Source organism: Rhamphochromis sp. 'chilingali', assembly GCF_963969265.1.
Source record: "Rhamphochromis sp. 'chilingali' genome assembly, chromosome: 10".
NCBI lineage: Eukaryota > Metazoa > Chordata > Actinopteri > Cichliformes > Cichlidae > Rhamphochromis > Rhamphochromis sp. 'chilingali'.
In genome coordinates, this window is record NC_137937.1 from 34,142,444 (window position 1) to 34,162,746 (window position 20,303).

General features: G+C 40.0%; 1 protein-coding gene and 1 long non-coding RNA gene across 9 annotated transcripts in view; one reads left to right on the top strand and one right to left on the bottom strand.

The window, feature by feature from the left end:
* prdm6 (PR domain containing 6) overlaps positions 1-16,656 on the top strand; it is a 119,930-nt gene extending 103,274 nt beyond the window's left edge. For 5 of the 7 annotated variants that reach the window (XM_080895261.1, XM_080895260.1, XM_080895263.1 and 2 more), the window contains exons 8-9: positions 8,843-9,019; positions 16,367-16,656. In XM_080895261.1, the coding sequence (XP_080751387.1) occupies positions 8,843-9,019; positions 16,367-16,481 (292 nt within the window). In that variant the 3' untranslated portion in view covers positions 16,482-16,656. Of the gene's footprint in view, positions 1-8,842; positions 9,030-10,301; positions 10,421-16,366 lie in introns of all 7 variants that reach the window. The other 2 variants (XM_080895265.1, XM_080895266.1) reach the window with 2 other exon arrangements.
* LOC308404943 lies at positions 45-3,638 on the bottom strand. Of its 2 annotated transcripts, XR_013973237.1 has the most exons (5): positions 3,281-3,638; positions 2,517-2,582; positions 2,016-2,166; positions 1,471-1,563; positions 45-1,173 (listed from the first exon to the last, which is right to left on the bottom strand). It is a non-coding gene; the product is annotated as an uncharacterized lncRNA (long non-coding RNA). The 2 variants fall into 2 exon arrangements; XR_013973238.1 differs by lacking the exon at positions 3,281-3,638 and having other exon boundaries at positions 46-1,173; positions 2,517-3,274.
* Positions 16,657-20,303: the final 3,647 nt, after the last annotated feature.

The following is a 20,303-nucleotide window of genomic DNA, read 5'->3' on the forward strand; positions in this document are numbered from 1 at the left end:
CTTTCCTTTAACAATGCAAAGTGAAGTGTCCACCTCAACAGCCACAATTTAAAAAAAAAAAAAGTAACAACAACAACAACAACAACAACAACAACAATAATAATAATAAATAGTCCACTGATATTAGCAATCAAAGAAAATTACATCACCATCCCAAATAAAACTTTAACAAAACATGCCAACATTATGGTCTAACAATAAAACAGCTTGTCAGCGTTCAGTTTTTTTGCAACAGCACAGCAGTAACCATTTAACACTCGCCACTGTCAACATTTATTTTACCAGTGTTTGGGCAAAAAACTTCAGATGGAAACATTTTAACATGGAAACAATTGTTCGTCTTTAAAAGTCCACAAAATATACATTCATCCTGCATTCCCAACTTGGATGATCTGATATCCTCGTGTTGGTGTTGTTCCCAGACCATCATGAAAATGTTGTTCCAGGTTCAACATTGCAAGTGACCAATCACATTGTTGTGACGTTATTCTATTCCAAGCCATTCGTGCATTTATGAAATTCCAATGTTGCAAGGACAATATCAATTCTGCTTACTGTTTATTAAAGGGTTACGGTTAGGGTTAGGTGATCGGCGGACAGAGGCGGTTTCACGCAGCTTAAGTACAGTTTTTTGTTTTACGCCGGTTTTTCCCGAAGTCGCAAAAGTATGACATCACAACATTCTGATTGGTCACTTGCAATGTTGATCCTGGAACAACATTTAGTATGATGATCTGGGAACAACACCAACACGAGGATATCAGATCAACCTCCTAACTTACCCTTATTTTTAGTATGTATTGCAATTACCTTTACAATGCACACAATGTAACACAAACTGAATATGAATATATTTCCACCTCATAACAATATGCCTTGAACGCTAATATACACACCACCCTTCAACATTTCTGGTGCAGTATCATCTCTCAATTAAATCCTTTAAATCTCAATACTTTTGATTGTCTCTTAGCTTTCAGTCTTGAGGTTAACTGAGATTCAGTGCATATATCCCACCCATTAAGAGTGCACATGCAGAGGCCAGGTCTTCCAGGTCATGCAGGACACACTAGATGGTTATACCCACATCGGCTGGAGGAGTGCTGGCATCAGCTCTTTCGATGGTAAAGATAGCAAGGGTAATTTGTTCCAGTTCCCTCTGAACAGCTGTAGCTTAGACACAAAAACATAGAAAAATGGCATCCAGTTTTAAAAAAAGAAAGAAAAAGGGCCAAAGCTACCCTTTAATGACGTAAACACAATATTAGGAACATGCACCCCAGTGTGCCACTATTTCAGACTACAGATTCAACGATAAATATAAATAGTTTGGGTATACAAGAAGATTTCCCAAAACATTTAAACAGGTTCCATGCAAATTACAACAACAACAACATTACAACATGCAACAACATTAGTTATTCAAAATTTGGTTTAATACAGATAAAAAACTAAACTAAAATTACCAACCAATTATTCTTTGAAGAGGATGCTTGGGTCTTCATTCAGGTAAAAAGGTAGTGCCCTGAGGACACACTCCCTCCCCTTTTCAATGGTTTCCTTCTGTAGAGAGTGGCAGAGATGCAGGAAGAGAAAACAGATATACTTTAGGATGACAGAAACTCACATTATACGCAAAATGAATGACATATCCACTGCACAGATAGACATGTACACAAGACCAACTAATCATCACATGGACATGAATAGTTAACCTGTTGGGCAGGGTTTCCACCACATTATATATGTCCATAATGGAGGTAAAGACAAACTAATACATCATCTTTTTTGCATTCAAAACATAACATAAAAACATTCACTTCTGGTTTAACCTAAATCAAGGGATCAGATTTTACATATGTTTAGGTAATTTAAATTTTCCAACGTTTTGAGTACCAAACTTTGTCTTGCTTAATATAAATGTAAGTGCACTGTGCAGCTACCATACACTAGCTGTTTAAATTTGAAAATGATCTTATTAGCCATAATATTTTGCTACCAACAGAATAACGCACCTGTGTGGCTGGGGCCAAAGTTTGTCTAATTTTCTTCCCTGCAACGCCTCCTTTTTTCTTGAAGACTTTTATGAGCTGGTCAGTGTATTGGTCAAGTTGTGTAAAAAGCCTTGGAACATGCAGTAGTAATCCTCACATATTCTGCTTCCACCTGAAAATATGTCAACAAACACAACATACTGTACTGTAAATATACATACTATATGTACACATATACAAACTAAAACTAATGTAGTAAGACCTCATTAAAGCTATAATTTTAACACAAACATTTACACAAAATGCTAATGGAGCCATTACAGCTTTTATTGTTATTTATCAAGTTCCAAAAAATATTGATCACAGCTGATCTGAAAAGAATTTCATGCCTCAGGCCCTTGAACTGCAACCTTTACCATGGTTCAGATGTGGAGAAGAAATAACAGGGGCATGGGATGGGTCACAAAAGAAAACTTAACTTATAAAACAGTTTTGTTTTTAAAAGTATAACAGTTCACATACCACATACAAGCTCAGCAATACCACATACACCACATCAGTATAGGAGGGAGCAGGTAAAGGCAGGATCTGAGATTTATAAAGAAAAAAAAAATTAATTCCTTAATTTCAAGAAGCAAATTATTGTTTGAATTACAACTAAATAAAATACTACTCAGAAGAAAAGCAAGAGATTGACACTGCCATGTGCTAACTTTCTATAGAAGCAATTATCACCAGGTCTGTCGACCTCCATTGTCTGTCCACTCATATGTCTTGAATAATTTTATTAAAAAAATTAAGTGTGTACTTTCACAAACTGTAATTTATAACTACATTGATATGTATAACTCCGCTAGGAAACATGCTGTATTTACAGACCATTTTTACATAATACAGATTACTGATAGAGCAGAACAATGGTGTCACAGTGGCTTTCGCCCTTGACTTTTTGGATTTTAAATGTCACTTTATGCTATCCTTGCTATCCTATTCGATATTTCCGACTCTCGGATTACAGAAAAGGAATCCCAAGAAAGCAAATGGAAAAATAACCCCTTGAAAGAATAACCCCATGAACCCCTGTAGCTAATCCCTTAATAAAACAAAAAACAATAAAAATGTTTCTTACACAGTCCACAAAATAAGCATGTCCAGGACCCAGTAAAACTAATGTAAAACAAGCACACGCAAACGATATAACATGTCTTGTAAGACAAACGCAAAATATAACCATGCTGGACATATAGATACTACACAACATAGTCAAAGAAAAAAAGTGGTCTTACCTCTCAAAGAAACAGCAGCTTGGCGCCAAAACAGCCTTTTTCAGTTAAATTTGAAGTCTTGTGCATGAGCAGGCACAAGCCGTGAAACCTTCTTGTTCTGCGCGGTTTCATTACAACTGTTTTTGCATTACTGCCACCTTGTGGATATACAAGGTATATCGATCCTAATTGACTTAACTTAAATGTTATGCGATCAAGTAACACATTAGTATTATGTACGTTGAATAATAGACACAATTACGTAGACTTGATTAGAAAAACATATGTTAACTTAACAAAAACATATATTTTAAGTAAAATGAAAATAAATAATTAATATACACTGAACAATCCACCTCATTCATTTTTTTGAGTGTATGTTTGACATCTAGTGCTTTGTTTTGATAATATGAACATGATCTGAGTCACTGAGTCATAAAGATGAGTTCAACCCTATTTTGTGAGAATATTTTCTCCCCATGCTTTTTGACTTTGGGTTTAAAATGGTTTTAGAATGACTCTCAGTTTTGTCTAGAACCTATTTTTCCATCAAAATATGAGTTTATTCTAAAATGTAAAACAATTTGTTTGAAATTTGTTTCCCCTTCGAAACAAATTTAATGTGCCGTTTCAGCAACAGTCCTCTAGGAACTTATTTGGGGAGTTAATTAGGATTTATCCCGCATGCAAAAAATGTCAATCTATCACTTTTCTTAATTACTTCAGCTGTCATAGAACAAGAGTAGAAAGCTTGCTAGCTACATTTCATTATGAAATTGAGAGGAAAAGGGTCCTTTTAAACGTGGAAACACAGACTACTTGTTTTAGCTATAGGCAGACCTAGTCTGGTTTTCAGCACGCCCATTAAAAGCCAGGAAAAACCTTGATATTTTGAAATATTATCTGTATTTCATTTCAGTGCTCAGTGTCACATTCACCAGTGAAATCTGTTAAAAACTAAAGTTTCCTAAAGCTTTTTTCCCCTCTCTGTGTTATCCGCACACCCCTGTGTTTCATGGTAAAGAAGTTCAGTGTTTCTGGTATAAAACCCAGACCGTACAGTATGTGCGGTAATTTATGCATAAATGATCGTATTTGCATTTGCCTGTCTGTTCCCATATTTTGGTTGCATATGCACATACCTGTGTGTCCATGTGTGTTTATGTGCATGATAGAGGTGTTTATGCTTCACCTCCTCCTCCTCCACTCCTCCCTGTAATAAACAATAACCGGGCATTAATCTCCCGGCCTGCTGCCTTAATAAATAATATCCACACATTCATCAACTTAAACTATTCACAATCAATGCAGCTCTTCATAGAAAACCCACCTAATAAATAGTGGTGCGGCCCACTGAGGCGTGAACTTATAGACCGGCCGGCTGATAAATGAACCGACCCCCACGGCGAGACGCCTTTTATGTGGAAAACTGCAAGTGAGAATTTTTCGATTTTATATTACACTATTTTACTCTTATTACTTTCCTGTGTGTGTGTGTGTGTGTCTACATCGTCTCAGGGTATTGTGGGTGTTTGTGATTTATTAGAGTGGTGAAGATGTTGGTCTATTTGTTTTATTCTAGTTCTGGGGTATTTACCCATTTGTAAGGAACTGATGTCAGAGTTTTGTCTTATTAGTTTCAGAATGAAAATCGCTTTATTTTCAGGCAGCACATGGGAGTTTATCCTGTCAGTTTAACAGCTTACACAGTAATACAGAACCAAGTGACCCATATGAAAAGAAAAACAGAAAAAACTATATCATTTTTCCATTTCCTTCATGACTAAACATTTTTCAAGCCCCCCTGGCGGCTTCTATATATTCATGTAGGTTTTCAGGCTAAGCCTAGTTGGACCGGGCCACCAGAGGCTCGCACCTTCAGCCTCTACCTCTGGTGACCTTGTCTGGACAGTGTAAACTGGACCCTTGATTTTTGGGGGGTTTTTTTTAGTCATCATAGCGGTTGTCAGAATTTCTCTTTGTCTGGCCCCTCATCCAGGTCCAATTTGCCTTGGGAGATCCTACCAGGAGGAAATCATGAAGGGGATCTCCTTCAGAGATACTGCTCCTCCACTGAAAGGAGCCACTTAAGGTGGTTGAGCCAACCGATTTTAGTGCCTCATAGGTGAGGTCTTTCAGGCATGTCCTACTGGGAGGAGAACCAGGGGCAGCCCCAGGACTCACCAGAGAGGTTATGTCTCTGAGCTGTCTTGGATAAACTTGGTGTGCTCCCTGAATGAGCTGGAAGACGTGGAGGGGGCGAGGGCAGTCTGGGGTTCACTGCTTAGACTGCTGCCCCGAATAAGTGGTCGAAGATGGATGGATGGATGGATATACAAGTCTGATGAGATGTTTTTGGACTACGGAGAGATAAAGATGGTAAAGACAAGAAATCAAAGTGTGTCTCAGAGAGGTCTAAAAGCCTGGTTCATAAAAGGATAAAATAAACTTCATTAATCCATAAATTTGAGAAAAAGAGGAAGAAAGAAACCACCGAAGAAGGAGACCTCTCAGCGAAATCAGCTGAGAGAGCTGCAAATCCTTCTGCAGTGTATTCCATGATTGCCTGATTAACTGGTGATTTTAAACTGGCCGTAGGCAGTGTTGGTCAAGTTACTTGAAAATGGTAATTAGTTACTAATTATTGATTACTTCTCAATGAAAGTAATCCCATTACTTTGCTGATTATTTATTTTCAAAAGTAATTTGTTACTTTATTACTTAGTTACTTTTCAAAAACATGCCACACAACCTAAATACATAATAAAGAATAGACCTTTCAGCCCAATTCAATTTTTTTCTGCATAATCCATCATATAAAATCAAGTGTTTTGTGTTTACACTCACTCTTTCAAATAGATGCAAGTAAAACACACATTCAAAGATCCAGCAGCACTGAGTCCTGTGAGGCAGGTGGAGGTTTGCCCAGTGCCGCAGCAGTCATGTCAGTGGGGGAGATCCGGGGGTTTCTCTGTAAATTTCACATTCCCGTGGCGGCGTGCTAGGTGCCTGCTCAGATTAGAAGTTTAATTTTTCGCTGTAGAAAGAAATTTTCTTCCCACGCAGAGTACATTGGACGCTGATGTTTTTGTCGCTTTTCATGGAATCAAACTCAAAGTGATGTAAATGCTTCCAAGCTTTAAACACTGCATGGTCGTACTCTCTCCCGCACTCCATATTAGGGAAAGTAACAGTAATCTAATTACCTTTTTGCAACAGTAATCCCTTACTTTACTTGTTACATGAAAAAAGTAATCAGATTACAGTAACGCATTACCTTTAACGTTTTACTGCCCATCTCTGGCCGTAGGTGTGAATGTGAGCATGCAACATGTCCAAGGTGAACCCTGCTCTCGTGGGGTGAGAGGTTGCTATGACAGCTGGGATAGGCTCCAGCTCTGGTTCTTTTATATCCTGGGCCTGAATGTCTCCCAGGCTCCTGGAGAAAATCCACACATGGGAAGAACCAGCAAATGAAACACAGAGGAGCCCCACCTGCGTTTGACGCAATAATAATGCTGATTACAATTACAATGAGTAAAAGTAGCCATAACACTCATTAAAGTAATTAATGATAATATCCATGCTTAGCTAAAGTGTGACTGTAGCAGATAAAGTACCAATGGTAATCACCAGAGCGTCCCTGATCCCTGTCTTTAAAGTAGCTTTAAAAACGGGATCCTCAGTGTACTCCTGAGGTCGTTAATGTGACTGACAGAAGACACACAGCAGCTAATCACCTCAGAGCTCCCGGCTCATCAATGCACACTGACTGATACACGGCACTAACTGACTTTCTATGTACTTTAACCCCACATCCTCCTGTGGTGCTGTGTCAAAGCCATGGAGTGCCTCGAAGCTTGATTTTGTTTCAGGTCTCACTCTGCAATTTTAGTGATTTTAAACAAGCAGTCCATAAAACTGGAATGCAATGTGCAAACCAAACTGTGGAAGAAAAAAGGCATGTGAAATACTACTGCTACAAGTCTCTGCTCTGTAAATAGTGACATTTCAAAATACTTACAGATAAATGTATATATTGGACCAATATAATCAGCTGCTGTGTTCTGGTTAGACTGACTCTCCACTTCAGTAAGTTTTCAGATCAGATGAAGGGACTGCTGCCATCAGGGAGGTGGACGATGATCCTCTCTGAAGACGTAGCTAAATGATATCAAGAAACCTACACAGATAGCAATGTGGCCAGTGAGACAGCCTGTAAGGAAAACGTGAAGAAAAGAGCCGGGGTGAGTTTGTTTAGCAGAGGGTTGAGCAGTACTAAATTATCCTCTCAAAAAGATAATAAAGAAAAGCATCAACATATATGCTTGGGCGGGCTGCCTAAGTAAAGTCTGTATGTGGGAAACAGAGGTTTGCACACAGAGCCTGAAAATGATCATGGGGGAAAAGAGAGGAGATGCAAGATATGAGCAGAGGCTGAAGTGTCCTGTAAGTGAAAACAAAATACCTCGATAATGTTCACAGCTGGCTGCGTGTTCGGCTCAGCGAATGGAAGGAGTGTGAGATTAGATCTGCTGCTGTATGGAAGCAGGACACTCTATTAGCAGACACACAGCTTCTGTTTGGTTGTTTGTTTAACTCCCATTTGGGCCAAACACACACACACACTGACACACAATAACCTAATATATCTCTTCTTTTCTTGTTCTCTTACTGTCTCTATCTCATTCTCTGTAACTGCTATTCCACACACACACACACACACACACACACACACACACACACACACACACACACACACACACACACACACACACACACACACACACACACCATGATAAATGGTCCAGTCATGATCTAGGCCTGCATTGTTGATGAGGGTCAGGCTGCCATGGTTACCGGAGCAGTGTCCGACTTCCCCCGCCCCCTGTTTGCGTGTGTTTATAGACCATATATATTGCTTTTTAGTGAGCTGTAATGTGTGCAGGCTCATGTTTTTCTGTATGTAAACAAAATGTCTCCAAATTTTCATTTTGTGTTAATTCACGTTGCTCCACTCCAGTTACAAGCACCCAGAAAAATTCATCTGTGCATCATTGTTTCTTTGTGATAATGGAAGAACAACAGAAAAGGTGGAACAAACCCATAAAAATGAAGAATCTTCATGGGGAAGATGAAGAAATAATTCTTTTTTTGATGAATTTTCATGTCGTGGTAAATTAATACATGGAGCACAAGAGTCACAAAGTAACAGAGCTAACAAAATAAAATATGATCTTACCAATAGACCTACGGGTAAGTAACATCATGGCCAGTAGGGGGAGACATCTCAGGTAACTGAAGAGGATGTGAATGTGTAGAAGTCTATGAGAAAATGAAGCTTCAGCTCACATCCTCTATGACCTCGCCTCAATCACTAGTTTAAAATCTCGCCTTTTACAATAATATTCTAAATTCATTTTCGATAAAGTGAGCACTAGTAGCAGTCCTCTTTTTGCAACTACAAATGGTGCCCCCTGCTGACTGTTAGAAAGAATGCAAATTTAAGGCAGTGAATTTAAGCCATTCCCGCACGCACACACCTTCTGTTTTCTTCTTTCATCCGACTGTCTTTGTCCTCAGACCATACCAGTGTGGCCACTGCTCCCAGTCCTTCTCTCAGCCTTCAGAGTTGAGGAACCATGTAGTGACGCACTCCAGCGACCGACCTTTCAAATGTGGATACTGCGGCCGGGCCTTCGCTGGCGCCACGACGCTCAACAACCACATCCGCACACACACAGGAGAGAAGCCGTTCAAGTAAGTAACAGTGAGTACCCCCAAACACCCATAAAATCCACCCACCTTGCCCCCACCTGCCACCTGTTGCGACAAACAACCCAGCTAATACCACTCGACTTGCTCTTAACTGTCACCACCAAAATTATTGTAGAAGCAAGTCTCACCTTTAGATATATTGGGTGACTTTGTCCCAAATAAGTTTTTCCTCTCCTGAAAATTATACTTTTGACACCAATAATTTCACTTCCATAACTTTGAGCGCTGTCTCTGTCTTTCTGTGTCTCTCATAATTATGTCTTTGAGGTCATTGAATAAACTGTACAGAGGACAATATAACGCTCAGGGATCCGCTAAACCGCTCAAAATGTCAAAGGCACCATGGATTGTTTTTAATGTGGATGGCAACTGATGTTCCCATAAACTGGTAATTATCAACAGCGACCCATGTTGGTACAGCAGAGAACGATTTAGAACAAATAAAGCTCTGACCGAACTTCTCTAATAGCAGGTACTAAACTGTGAATCTAAATATTTTGTTACACCAGCTTGTAAATTATTCAGGTTTTTAAATCAGTAATAAAAGCAATTATGGTGTATATTCCCATATGAGTCTGATACAGATCAATGGAATGATTTCATGTCATTGACATCAAATTTGTAGAATCATAAAATGATTAATATGTTTTTAAAGAGTGTCACATCTGCTTTGTCTGGATGCTAAATCAATTTCCCCCAGCACTCCTGAAACCAACGCTTTCTCTCATTAGCATTGCTAATTACGTCACCATAAGAAAACTAAAGTGAGCCACCGAGGGCTTGAAGTCCTGAAGGTTTTAGCGTGCACAAAAGAAAAAAAATATAAAATGGTAGTAAATGGGTTGGGATTTCATTGTTGTCAACAGATGTACACAGATATGCTTTAGTAAATAAATTAATAAATAATATGCACTAAAGCAGCGGGAACTCAGGTTCTTGTTCATGAATATTGGAGAGACACATCAACACGTCCTCCAATGGTGCTGCAGGTTCTAGAGTGGCCATTCAGATTATCTACAGGTAAATATTCCAACTGAGTCACAGTTTTACTTTGGCAGCTGTTAACATACCAGGACTGACCAACTAAAGCAGGGGTGAGGAAATCCAGGCCTCAAGGGCCGGTGTCCTGCAGGCTTTAGATCTCACCTTGGGTCAACACACCTGAATCAAATGATTAGTTCATTACCAGGCCTCTGGAGAACTTCAAGACATGTTGAGGAGCTAATTTAGCCATTTTTTATTTATTTAACCTTTATTTAACCAGGAATGTCCCGTTGAGATCAAAGACCTCTTTTTCAAGGGAGCCATTTGGATCAAGGACACGTCTAAAACCTGCAGAACACCGGCCCTTGAGGGCTTGAGTTCCCCTCCCCTGATCTAAAGGTATGTGAAGGAGACACTGGAGTTTAAAAATGAGAAAAGACCATCTAAGAAGTCCATGCCCCAGTTTTGATGCACTAATAAGAAGCACTAATACGCCGCTATTAGTCTGTGCATTACACACTTACATCCAGCTTGCTCACCAAACTAGTTAGCGTTAGCTGGTAAGTTAGCACTCCATCCAAACGCATCACTTCTGCCTCCAAAAATCAAACGTGATGGTGGCTAACACATTTTCACTGAAACTACCAAACGCTTCAGAAGTTTAGAAACCAGTTGATTTGTTGTCTACATTTTTCTTTTTGGTCTTCAGCTCTAAATTTAGCTCTGGTCCTAAAAACCAAAATCATAATAAGAGTCATTTGCAAACTGCTTTTTTATCCCTTACTACTTTCTCAATCACTTTTCTATTATTCATTATTCGTGATAATATTTGCTTCCATTCACTTCCATCATGTCTGCTGTGACCTCTGACCTTTGATGCTTTACTGTTGGCTGCCTGTAACGTTAAACTATGAGGAAATTCTCTTGTTTGTTCCTCATTGTAAATCAGAGGGCATCAGCAGATTGTCCAGTGTAAATACAGGATCTGTTAACAGCCCGGTAATGAATCTCCCCACACTCATTTCCATTTTCTTCTGCTGGTTAAGGCTAATATAATTAGAGGGCATGCCACGCTGCAATTCGAGGCTTCTGGATGCTGTTGTTGTCATCCTGTCATCTAATCAGCAACAGAGGACAATAAGGATTCCTCCAGTGGACCAAGAGGTCAGCATTCAAGTGGAGGCCAGAAGGGCCAAAGAGTAAGAGACATAAAAGAAAGTGAAGAAAGCAAAATAAGATGTTTGAGTTGTGCAAAATCTAAAGGACTGGCATCGGGGGAACACGGGGGTAGAATCAAATTAACCTTCTTAATAAGCAATCAGAGAAATCCAAAGTCATCATTGACGTGGAGAGCGAAGAGGCGAGAAGGATGAGTGAGAGAGAGCAAGGAGGAACAAGAGATCATGGTCTAAAAAGTGAAACGACAAGCGGTGGCGATTAAATTCAGTTAAACCAAATCAGCATTCTTAATAAGCAATCAGAGGAAACCCCCGAACCTTTTCATCAGCACTTCAGAGTCTCGGTGGAGGCAGAGCGGGACAAAGACAATCACGGACGTGCGTCAGAAATCTTTAGCGGATCGATGGCCTCGGGGAGTTATCTCCTTTCGGACGGTGCAGCGGATAGATTAAAGCTGCCACTGTCACTTTGTCAGGAGGAAAACGCTCAACTTTATTTTCCCACTGAGGAGACGGAGGCCGCGATTCTGTGTGGTCGGCAGCTTTTCGGTGCTGATGCTCACTGGACTGTGCAGGCTGTCAAAGCGTGCTGCTGTTTTCTCTGCTCCGCTTTTTGTTCTTCTGTATTTTGTTCAGAGAAGCAACGTCTTAGCTTTAAATGTCATCCTGGAGACCACAGAAAGTTGTTTGACTTAGTACATTATATTTATGATTCTATTACTGTGAAGCTTCATAGAGACAGCATTCAGAGTGAGCGAACACTGACAAAAAACCCAAAACACTAATATGTACTATGCTTTAGGACTAACAAATGCCTATTTCTATAGCCAGCACACAGAGATTATGCTTTTGTGTAGTGGATGCTGGTAGAGTCATTACCTCTTGTAATAAATTAGGAAAACTAAACATTTTTTCAATGTTTCTTTAAACATTTGTTGAATCTATTTGTCATGCAGCGCTGTGTGGCAGGCAGGATGAAGGACCCAAATGCAGATGAAATAAAAAAGCAGCTTTATTGCACTGTAGCAAAAATCAAACAAAACCCAAAACTCACAGAAACTAATCTAAACTGGAAACTAGATAGCTATCCAATTCAATTTAATATTATTTATAAAGCACTTTAAACGGGTAACGTGACGTGACAACGGACAGAGGAAAACACAGGGCTTAAATACACCAGGGAGTAACGAGGGAATGGGAAACAGGAGTGAGATACAGCTGGGGCTAATCTGACCAAACGAGAAAGGGCGGAAGCAAAGCTGAACACTGAACACCAGACTGTCAAAGTAAAACAGGAAATACTGAACACAGGCACGGGAACGCAGACTTGACAAGGAGACACGGCTGACAGGGAAGACAGAGAGAACATGGAGCACAGAGACAATAACAAACTGCGACACGGAGACATTACTGACACGGGAGGTGCATGAATATGGAGACTGGGGAAAAAACGGACAATAACACTTGACATGACTTGATGTGACACATGGAACACAAGAGAAGGACAGTAACAAAACCTGAGATCTAAAAATTACTAAAGTATAAGCGGAAACTAACTCAATCAAAGAATAATAATAAACAAGAACATAAACAATGAGTCGCCAGACTCAGGACCGTGACACAGAGCAGCAGTCCCCAACACCCGGGCCCTGGACGAGTTATTTGGTTCCGGGACGCGAGAGTTCAGCCTCGGGTTTGAAATTTGTGATTTTCAGGGTTTTTATCGTTAACTCAGTTTCCCTGGGTCTTTTCCCGTGTGTTATGAATAAATTTCCTATATATTTTCATGCGCTTTGTGTGTCTTATTTTGAAAGAAATATTTACGCGTTACCACAACGACCATTAAGGGGCAGAGAGGAGGATGTTACTCTCAGTGTTGTTGGCGCATTTCAGGAGGACGCTGCTAATAAAGTTACACAATTACACAGTGAATTTCGCGTTTATCATTATATTTATAAAATACCACAGTTTTTGTCTTGGTCGTATCATTTTATTTTGTTGTATTTATCCGCGACACCTTAAAGACCAGTTCGTGAAATTTCATTTCGATGGTGCTGCCCAAACAAGTTTTGAGCATTTTGCGCCAATAATTGAAAAAGTTTCTTGCACTCAACAAAACATTGTCTTTCATCCGCCATGTTTTAATGTGTGACTGCAAAAGCTCAACAACAATTTCTCGGACTTTCCCAGTTAGTGTTCCAACTTTAAGGTGGTGTTCATGTGGATTTTCCCCAGTGGGAAATTCTCTTTTCCAGTTAATCCAACACCACATGAATGCATGGTTAGATCATGATTTATTTTCAAAAATATTCCCTCAGGAAAGAGATCTTACTAACCAGAGTTGCACGTTTCCCACAAACACAGCCTTTGATTTTGAAGTAAAGGTGTGGTCAGAGTTTGTCTGAACTGCTCGGTCTCGGTGCTGAACGTTGTTGTAAATGAAGACTTCGTCTGTACTTCTTCTAGCCCTTCAGCTTCTATCAGTCTGTGACTGAACACAGTCTGTACTTGTTTATCTCGCATTCGATCCACATCCGTACAGATGAGATTAAGATAAGAGGTGAGCTGAAACTTCACTGATCCTTGAGGGAAAGTGATTAAAGCGGCCTCTGTCATTTTGTCAGGACAACAACTCAACATTATTTTTCCCTGCTGAGAAATGGAGGCGGCGGCCGCTAACAGACGCCCGCTGGTCGATAGCCAGCGGACTGCAGCTGCCTCGTTTCAGCTCTGCTCTTTGTTGTGCAGGACAGCCGTCTTCGTGCCTGGATAAGTCGCTGTGACAGAGAAGCTTCAGAGGAGCTTTGAAGTCCGTAGCTGTTGTGGTTTTGTAAATTCACAGACGAATGACAGCAGGAACATCCACCTTAATGGCAGAGCAGTCGGGGGTCTGTTTTCTTTTTCTTGTGCTGCAAGAAAATTTTGAAAATGAGAATAATTTCAGATCCATCAGCTCAAAGTCTGGTCCTCACGCACACACGTATATGTAATATATATAAACATACAGGACTTCTTTAAATTCATGTGATCACAGAAAAACATTCATATCCTGTGATGTGATGGGGCGAGCTAACAGTTTCTGTCAAACTAATTTTGGTGAAGCTTAAACAGAAGTTTGTGTTTATTTTTTTTAAAGAAACTGGTTATTTAAGAGTGACAGACAAAGTAATGAGAAGGCAGAAGTCGCTGCAGCGTTGTCTGGACACCTGAAAACAGGCAAGCGGGTGGATGTCTGTGCAGACCGCTGCACGCTCTGACTGATGCTGAAATTTACATTACAGGGACCCAAGCAGATTAACATAGGTGGAACCCACTGAAAACGTGTTTCACAAGCTTCATTGTTTTAATGTACTTTCAATCTAGAGCTGCTTTTACAAAATGTGTCAAAAAAATGGGGAGAACCAGTTCAGGTCTCAGCTGTTGCAGACGTTTTAGAATAAAACTAAATGCAAAGTACATGATCCTTCATGGTAAATGCTTCTCTCTGAGACCTTAAGGTTTAGGTTCGCCCAGGAGCAACATGTTTGACAGTAATCTATTCAAAATGTTAGGATGAAATTTGGTTTACAGTGGTCAGTCAGATCAGCAACATTAGCTAAAATTACACCGTTTAAATAACACATTTAAAAACATTTGATTTTAATTAGAGCGACCATAAAACCACCAAATCCAAAAAGCTACAAATGTGACCCGTCGTCAGACATCAGTTCAGTTAACCTGTCCTGCTCTTCTTGGCAGTTGATGACTGTCTCTGCAACTTTCCACCACATTAATGGTGTCAACGCTAGATGGTTGAACACCCATATCGTCCCTGCATTCCCCGTTCGGAAATTGAGATATACTTCACTTGAAGCTGAGGCCATAAGTGAGATAATCATTAAAGACTTCCTTTTTAAAATGTCCACCTTCACAGAAGGAGAAAGCTTTAATAACTGTATGGGCTCAATAAGGTTTTTCTTTAGTTTTTCTTCTTCTTCTTTTTTAACCTGGATTTCACTGAAGCTTGTGGCAACTTGAATTGAAAGGATCTTGACACAGGCAGCAGTCAACAAGCTGTCTTCCCTCAAAAAACTCAAGCCACTGAACCAGACATCATGACAGAGTTTGTGGGTTTAGTAACATTTCGGAGGGAATAATGCTGATGCTGTTGCTTTGTGCGCTGCACCCATCCAGCTTACAAGTGTCTTAGCTGTCCACATGTGAACTGACTTCAACACAAACACACCAGCTGACTTCACTGTGGCTACATCCATCTTTTATATGCAATCTCAGATAAATACTCTTTTAAAAAGTTCAGCAAATGCACAAAGCTTAAGGAATAAATAACTTTATTATTATAAATATTGACCTAAATAATGAGTGTTTTTTGCTATAGTTGAGCAACCCTGCATCCAATAATCCTGCTGCCGGTTTATGGCAGTGATCACCTTATGTACGAGACAGAAAGTCAGGCCCTGTGATGAATGTAGTGGCAGAAGCTGTATCAGAAAACTGTGTCGTGTTTATGAGGTTTAATGAGGAAAAGCTCTGGTTAAAGAGCTTCCTAACGACCGCTGTCCAGTCCACACTGTTTCTCCTCCTGTGTCTAACACCACCTCCCTCCCCTTCAACCTATCTATCTATCCGAGAGCACGTTAGTCTTGTTTCAGGGCTGTTAAGTCCAATATCTCCACACAGCTTTCTCTTTGAAGAGCCTCCCCCCACACACACACATTCATATACATTTAAATTGCCCCCTAACCCCCCTCCAGCGCACACTAAAAGCTCCCTCTCTTCTCTACTTCTATTGAAAGTGACAGTGACACTGCCTTATCGGGCCTGGATATATCTGAGTGTGTGTTAAAGTGTGTGAGATGGGAATACCCTCCTCAGCCCGCCTGATAGATTATTGACAGGTGGACTGTGTGTAATTTGTCGGTCAGGTTGTGAGGATCAGGGCAACAATTACAGCTTGCTGCTCCGCTGGGCCTCACACACACTTTATACTGTCACTGGATATTAGGGTTAACAGGGAGGTGTGTGCGTGCGCGTGATTGTGTACATGTGCGTCAGCAAATGTTAAGGTTTTGCCTTTTAAAGTGTATTTCTCCTCAGCTCTGTTCAGGCTTCTCTACGTGCAGACTCCTCTAATCGCTGTCTTTTGTGCGTCTTTCTGTTTGTGCGTCAGGTGCGAGCGTTGCGACCGCAGCTTCACACAGGCCACTCAGCTCAGCCGCCATCAGCGACTTCCCAACGAGTGCAAACCCGTGAACGAGACCAGCGAGTCCATCGAGGTGGATTAACCCCCGACTGTTTCCCAACTGAGACCACGTCCACATTAAGACAGTTCAATATGAAAATGTGACTCTTTCTTCAGTTTTGGACCTCCATCCACACCAAGACGCTCACTTCATATTAATTCTAATTTAGTTTTCCAGAAATAAAGCTCCTGAGGAGCATCACTCCAACCTGCACTAAATTAAATGTGTGGATTAAAAATAAAGTTTGCAAATTCCAGGAGTTTCCAGGGATAAACAACAAAATGTGAATGTATGGTAAATTTTTTTGGGCAAGTATCATTTCAGTGTAGTGTGAGAATCACTTTGGTCTTATTTACGATCACATTTGTTTCACCTTTCCTTGCTTTTAAGTTGATGACAACACCTTAAGTTACCACAGTAATGCAATAACAGCTTTCCAACAAGCTCTAAACCAAACAACATGAGAGGAAGTGTCATGGTTGTTGTAACTTTTCAGTCGTGTTGACCCACCTGACTGCGGTTGAAGTAAAAAACTTGCAAACACACAGAGAAAAGCTGCTGGTTGTGGCATTTATGTCCAAACTCTCCACCAGTCATTGTTAGCTTCCAATAGATCAGCCCATTTTAACGGACACGATACGGCTTTTTAATTCAGTTCAGTTTTATTTATTTAGCACCAAATCATAACAAAAGTTGCATCAAAGCGCTTTATATTGTAAGGTACAGATCCTAAAATAATACAGAGAACACCCCAACAATCAGATGATCCCTATGAGAAAGGCAACAGTGGGAAGGAAAAACTCCCTTTAAACAGGAAAAACACCTCTGGCTCAGGGAGCTGGCGCTGTCTGCCGTGACCATTGCAGACTTTTTTTTGATGATGGGAAGAAGAGTCAGTGTATCATAAATAACCAGCTCCTAATGTCAGATCCTCACTTTGTAGCTGATTCTGGATCAGGATGGTTTTCCCTGGAGGTCTTAGCTGATGCCAGCAGAGGGAGTTAAATGTGTTGGTCCCCTAATAAATACTAACTATTGCTTTTTATTTGGGCTCATTTTTGGGCCTCTCTCTCTCCTGAGTGATGCAGTGTCAGGTGACCATTAAAAAAACAGTTATTTTAACTGTCACCAGATTTATATCAGGATATGTCCAGTGTTTCTGAAAACACACAGTAGAGGTCACATGTCTCTGCAAACAAACTGAATGCTCTTTATTAAAGCACACAAGAAGAGAGGGAACAGATTTCATGCTTTCCCGATGTTTCTGTGTGGATGGGGGTCTTTACTTAAGACTTTTTTCAGATTTATCTGTCTTGGTGGGAACGTTTGTCTGACTGTTTACACTTTTGACTTGACTGACTGAGAATTCTGGAGAGGAGCAGCATTCAAGCCACATTCATCCTGCTGGAGAAACTCCTGATTCAACCAAACCAAAGATCTCTTTTCTTTCCTTCTTTTTTTTCTCAGCAGAGATTCAGACGGAGGAGTCGGACTAACAAACTTTTGAATATTTATTGGGGACGTTTTGGAATCCACAACAGGGTTCCCTCCAAAGAAAACTCTTTCCTGAAACCGGGACAATAACAATGAAATACCAAAAATATTAAGACTAATGGTCTGTCTGTAGCTTTACTTCTTTTTTTCTTTTTGCAACAGTGATGCCAAAGGAGGGCGCGACCAAAGCAAACAGTGAGCAACGACTCGAACGTCTGAGGATGACGCTCGAGTTTTACATCACAAAATGAACACCATACAAAGAGTATGTACTGTAAAAAAACAAAAACAAAACAAAAAACAGACAAAAAAAAGAAAGGACAAAGGAAACAAATTATATTTATCTTTTTCCTCATATCATGCTTCAGGCACTTTTGTTTTAAAATGTTTATAATTTAATATTAGAGATGATGAAGAAAAGAGGGAAATAGTGCAGAGATGATGGATGCGATGATTGAAATTTCTTTTTTCTTGATGAAATAATCATTTTTTAAAAAGTTTCAATATGAAGTTGACAGCATGTGTTTAATTTCTTTTTCGTATGCTAAACATTTCTTAAGTTCATGGGTTTTTTTGTTTTTTTGTTTTTATCTCAGATGAGGCACAAACATGTTAACAAATTTTGGGTTTTGAAGAATAGTTTATCATGTTGTCTGGTAGAGTATATTTGCTACGCAATGCAAGTTTGAATCCACTCAGATCTCAGCTGTGTAAATAGTCCTGTGTCATAACGATTCACTTTCTATTAAAACGACTGAGGGTAAAAAGCACATTTAATACCAGATGAACACCAAATAGGTTTTTGTGCCTGAGCGTTAAAAAAGCTTTAATAATGTTAATAATCTGAAAACTGTAGCTTCTCTTTCCAAAGACCGGCCGAGTGGATGTAACTCTGCTGTCCAAACCAAAACTCAAACAGATGTTTCACTGCAGGGAAACTATTTTATTTTTTATCACATGCGTGTCTCAGAGAGGTCAGGAGCACCTTTAGACCTCACACAGGCCTGGAGAAATTGGAAAAATGTTTATTCCCCAACCAGTTGGTGAAGGCTGACGACAGAATCATCGCTAAAGTCACACAGGCCTACAAACCAGTGAGAATCCACCTGGAAACCACAGGTTACCAGAGAAAAACCCCACACTGGTTGGTGGACATTGCTACACCAAACACGCCCTTGGGATTCCTCTGACCTCTATCAGGTTACTGCTCTCAGCTGTAAATTGTGCAGAAAACCAAAAGGTGTGATGCAAACCAGAAACTAGTAAAAAAACCATGAAATTAGTGCTGACACGGCATATTTCCAAAGGTGAAAACTGTTATTTTTGCAGGTGAATGGTTCTATTTCTTTCACTATTGATTGGCAACTGTTTTTACAGACACATCTTCTGTGCAAACTGCAGGCAACAGAAGCAACCTGCTAGTGACCAAAGCAATGAGGAGGATTTGGTGCAGCACCCTGTTAGCATCCAACTTCACCTAGCAACTGGCAGCCTCCAGCCTCTGCAATAAAGATAATAAATCCAGATGTTTGGGCAGTCGAGCATCTGGACAGAGGTGCCCCTCAAACTCTTACAGACTCGTTTGTGTTCTTAAAAGTAAAACAGTTTTGCACCTGAGAGAAATATCTCTTTACTCAGAACGCAGCTTGATCCAACGATGTATATAGAAAGATGCAAACTGTGGATCAGTTGGGACTAAAGTGAAACTTTGACCAAACTCACTTCTTGTTCAGAATCCAGAAGCCGGACTTTAACACTATAACCTGAGAAAAATGTAGCTCCAACAGATGTTTCTAATTAAATAGGTAAGTATTCTAATAATAATTTAGGCAATATAAAGATTTACCTTCTGTGTTCTAAGTCCTACTTCTGACATTTTCAGTGTTAAACTCTGATGATGACCTGAACAGAAAGTGAAACTTAATTGGGGCCTCTGATGATGATGATGATGATGATGATAATCATTTGCTCTGTAATGTCAAACAGAAAGTCTCCAATTTCAGCTCAATCTTGTTTGCATGATTCCCTCAGCTCCCCTTCCTCCTCCCATTCCCATTTTTTAAAAAGATTGACAAAATGAGATCAAATAGCAAAAAGACGTTGTTCCAGAGGAAAATAAAGCTGACATCCACTTTTGATTCTTACCCATGATGCTCTCTGTGATCTTATTGTCTTACATTGTTTGCTGAAATCACCTCCACTACATTAACTTTCTGGGGATGACAGAAAAATGTAACCACTTTTATGTCCGCGGCAATTTGTTGAGCTTGAAATTTGTCTTATTTACAACAAAAATTGACAGCGCTTTCATCTCTGCACAGAAAATGTGAGCCGACTTGGCTTAAGGCTCTTTCCAGAAGTGAGTCTCTC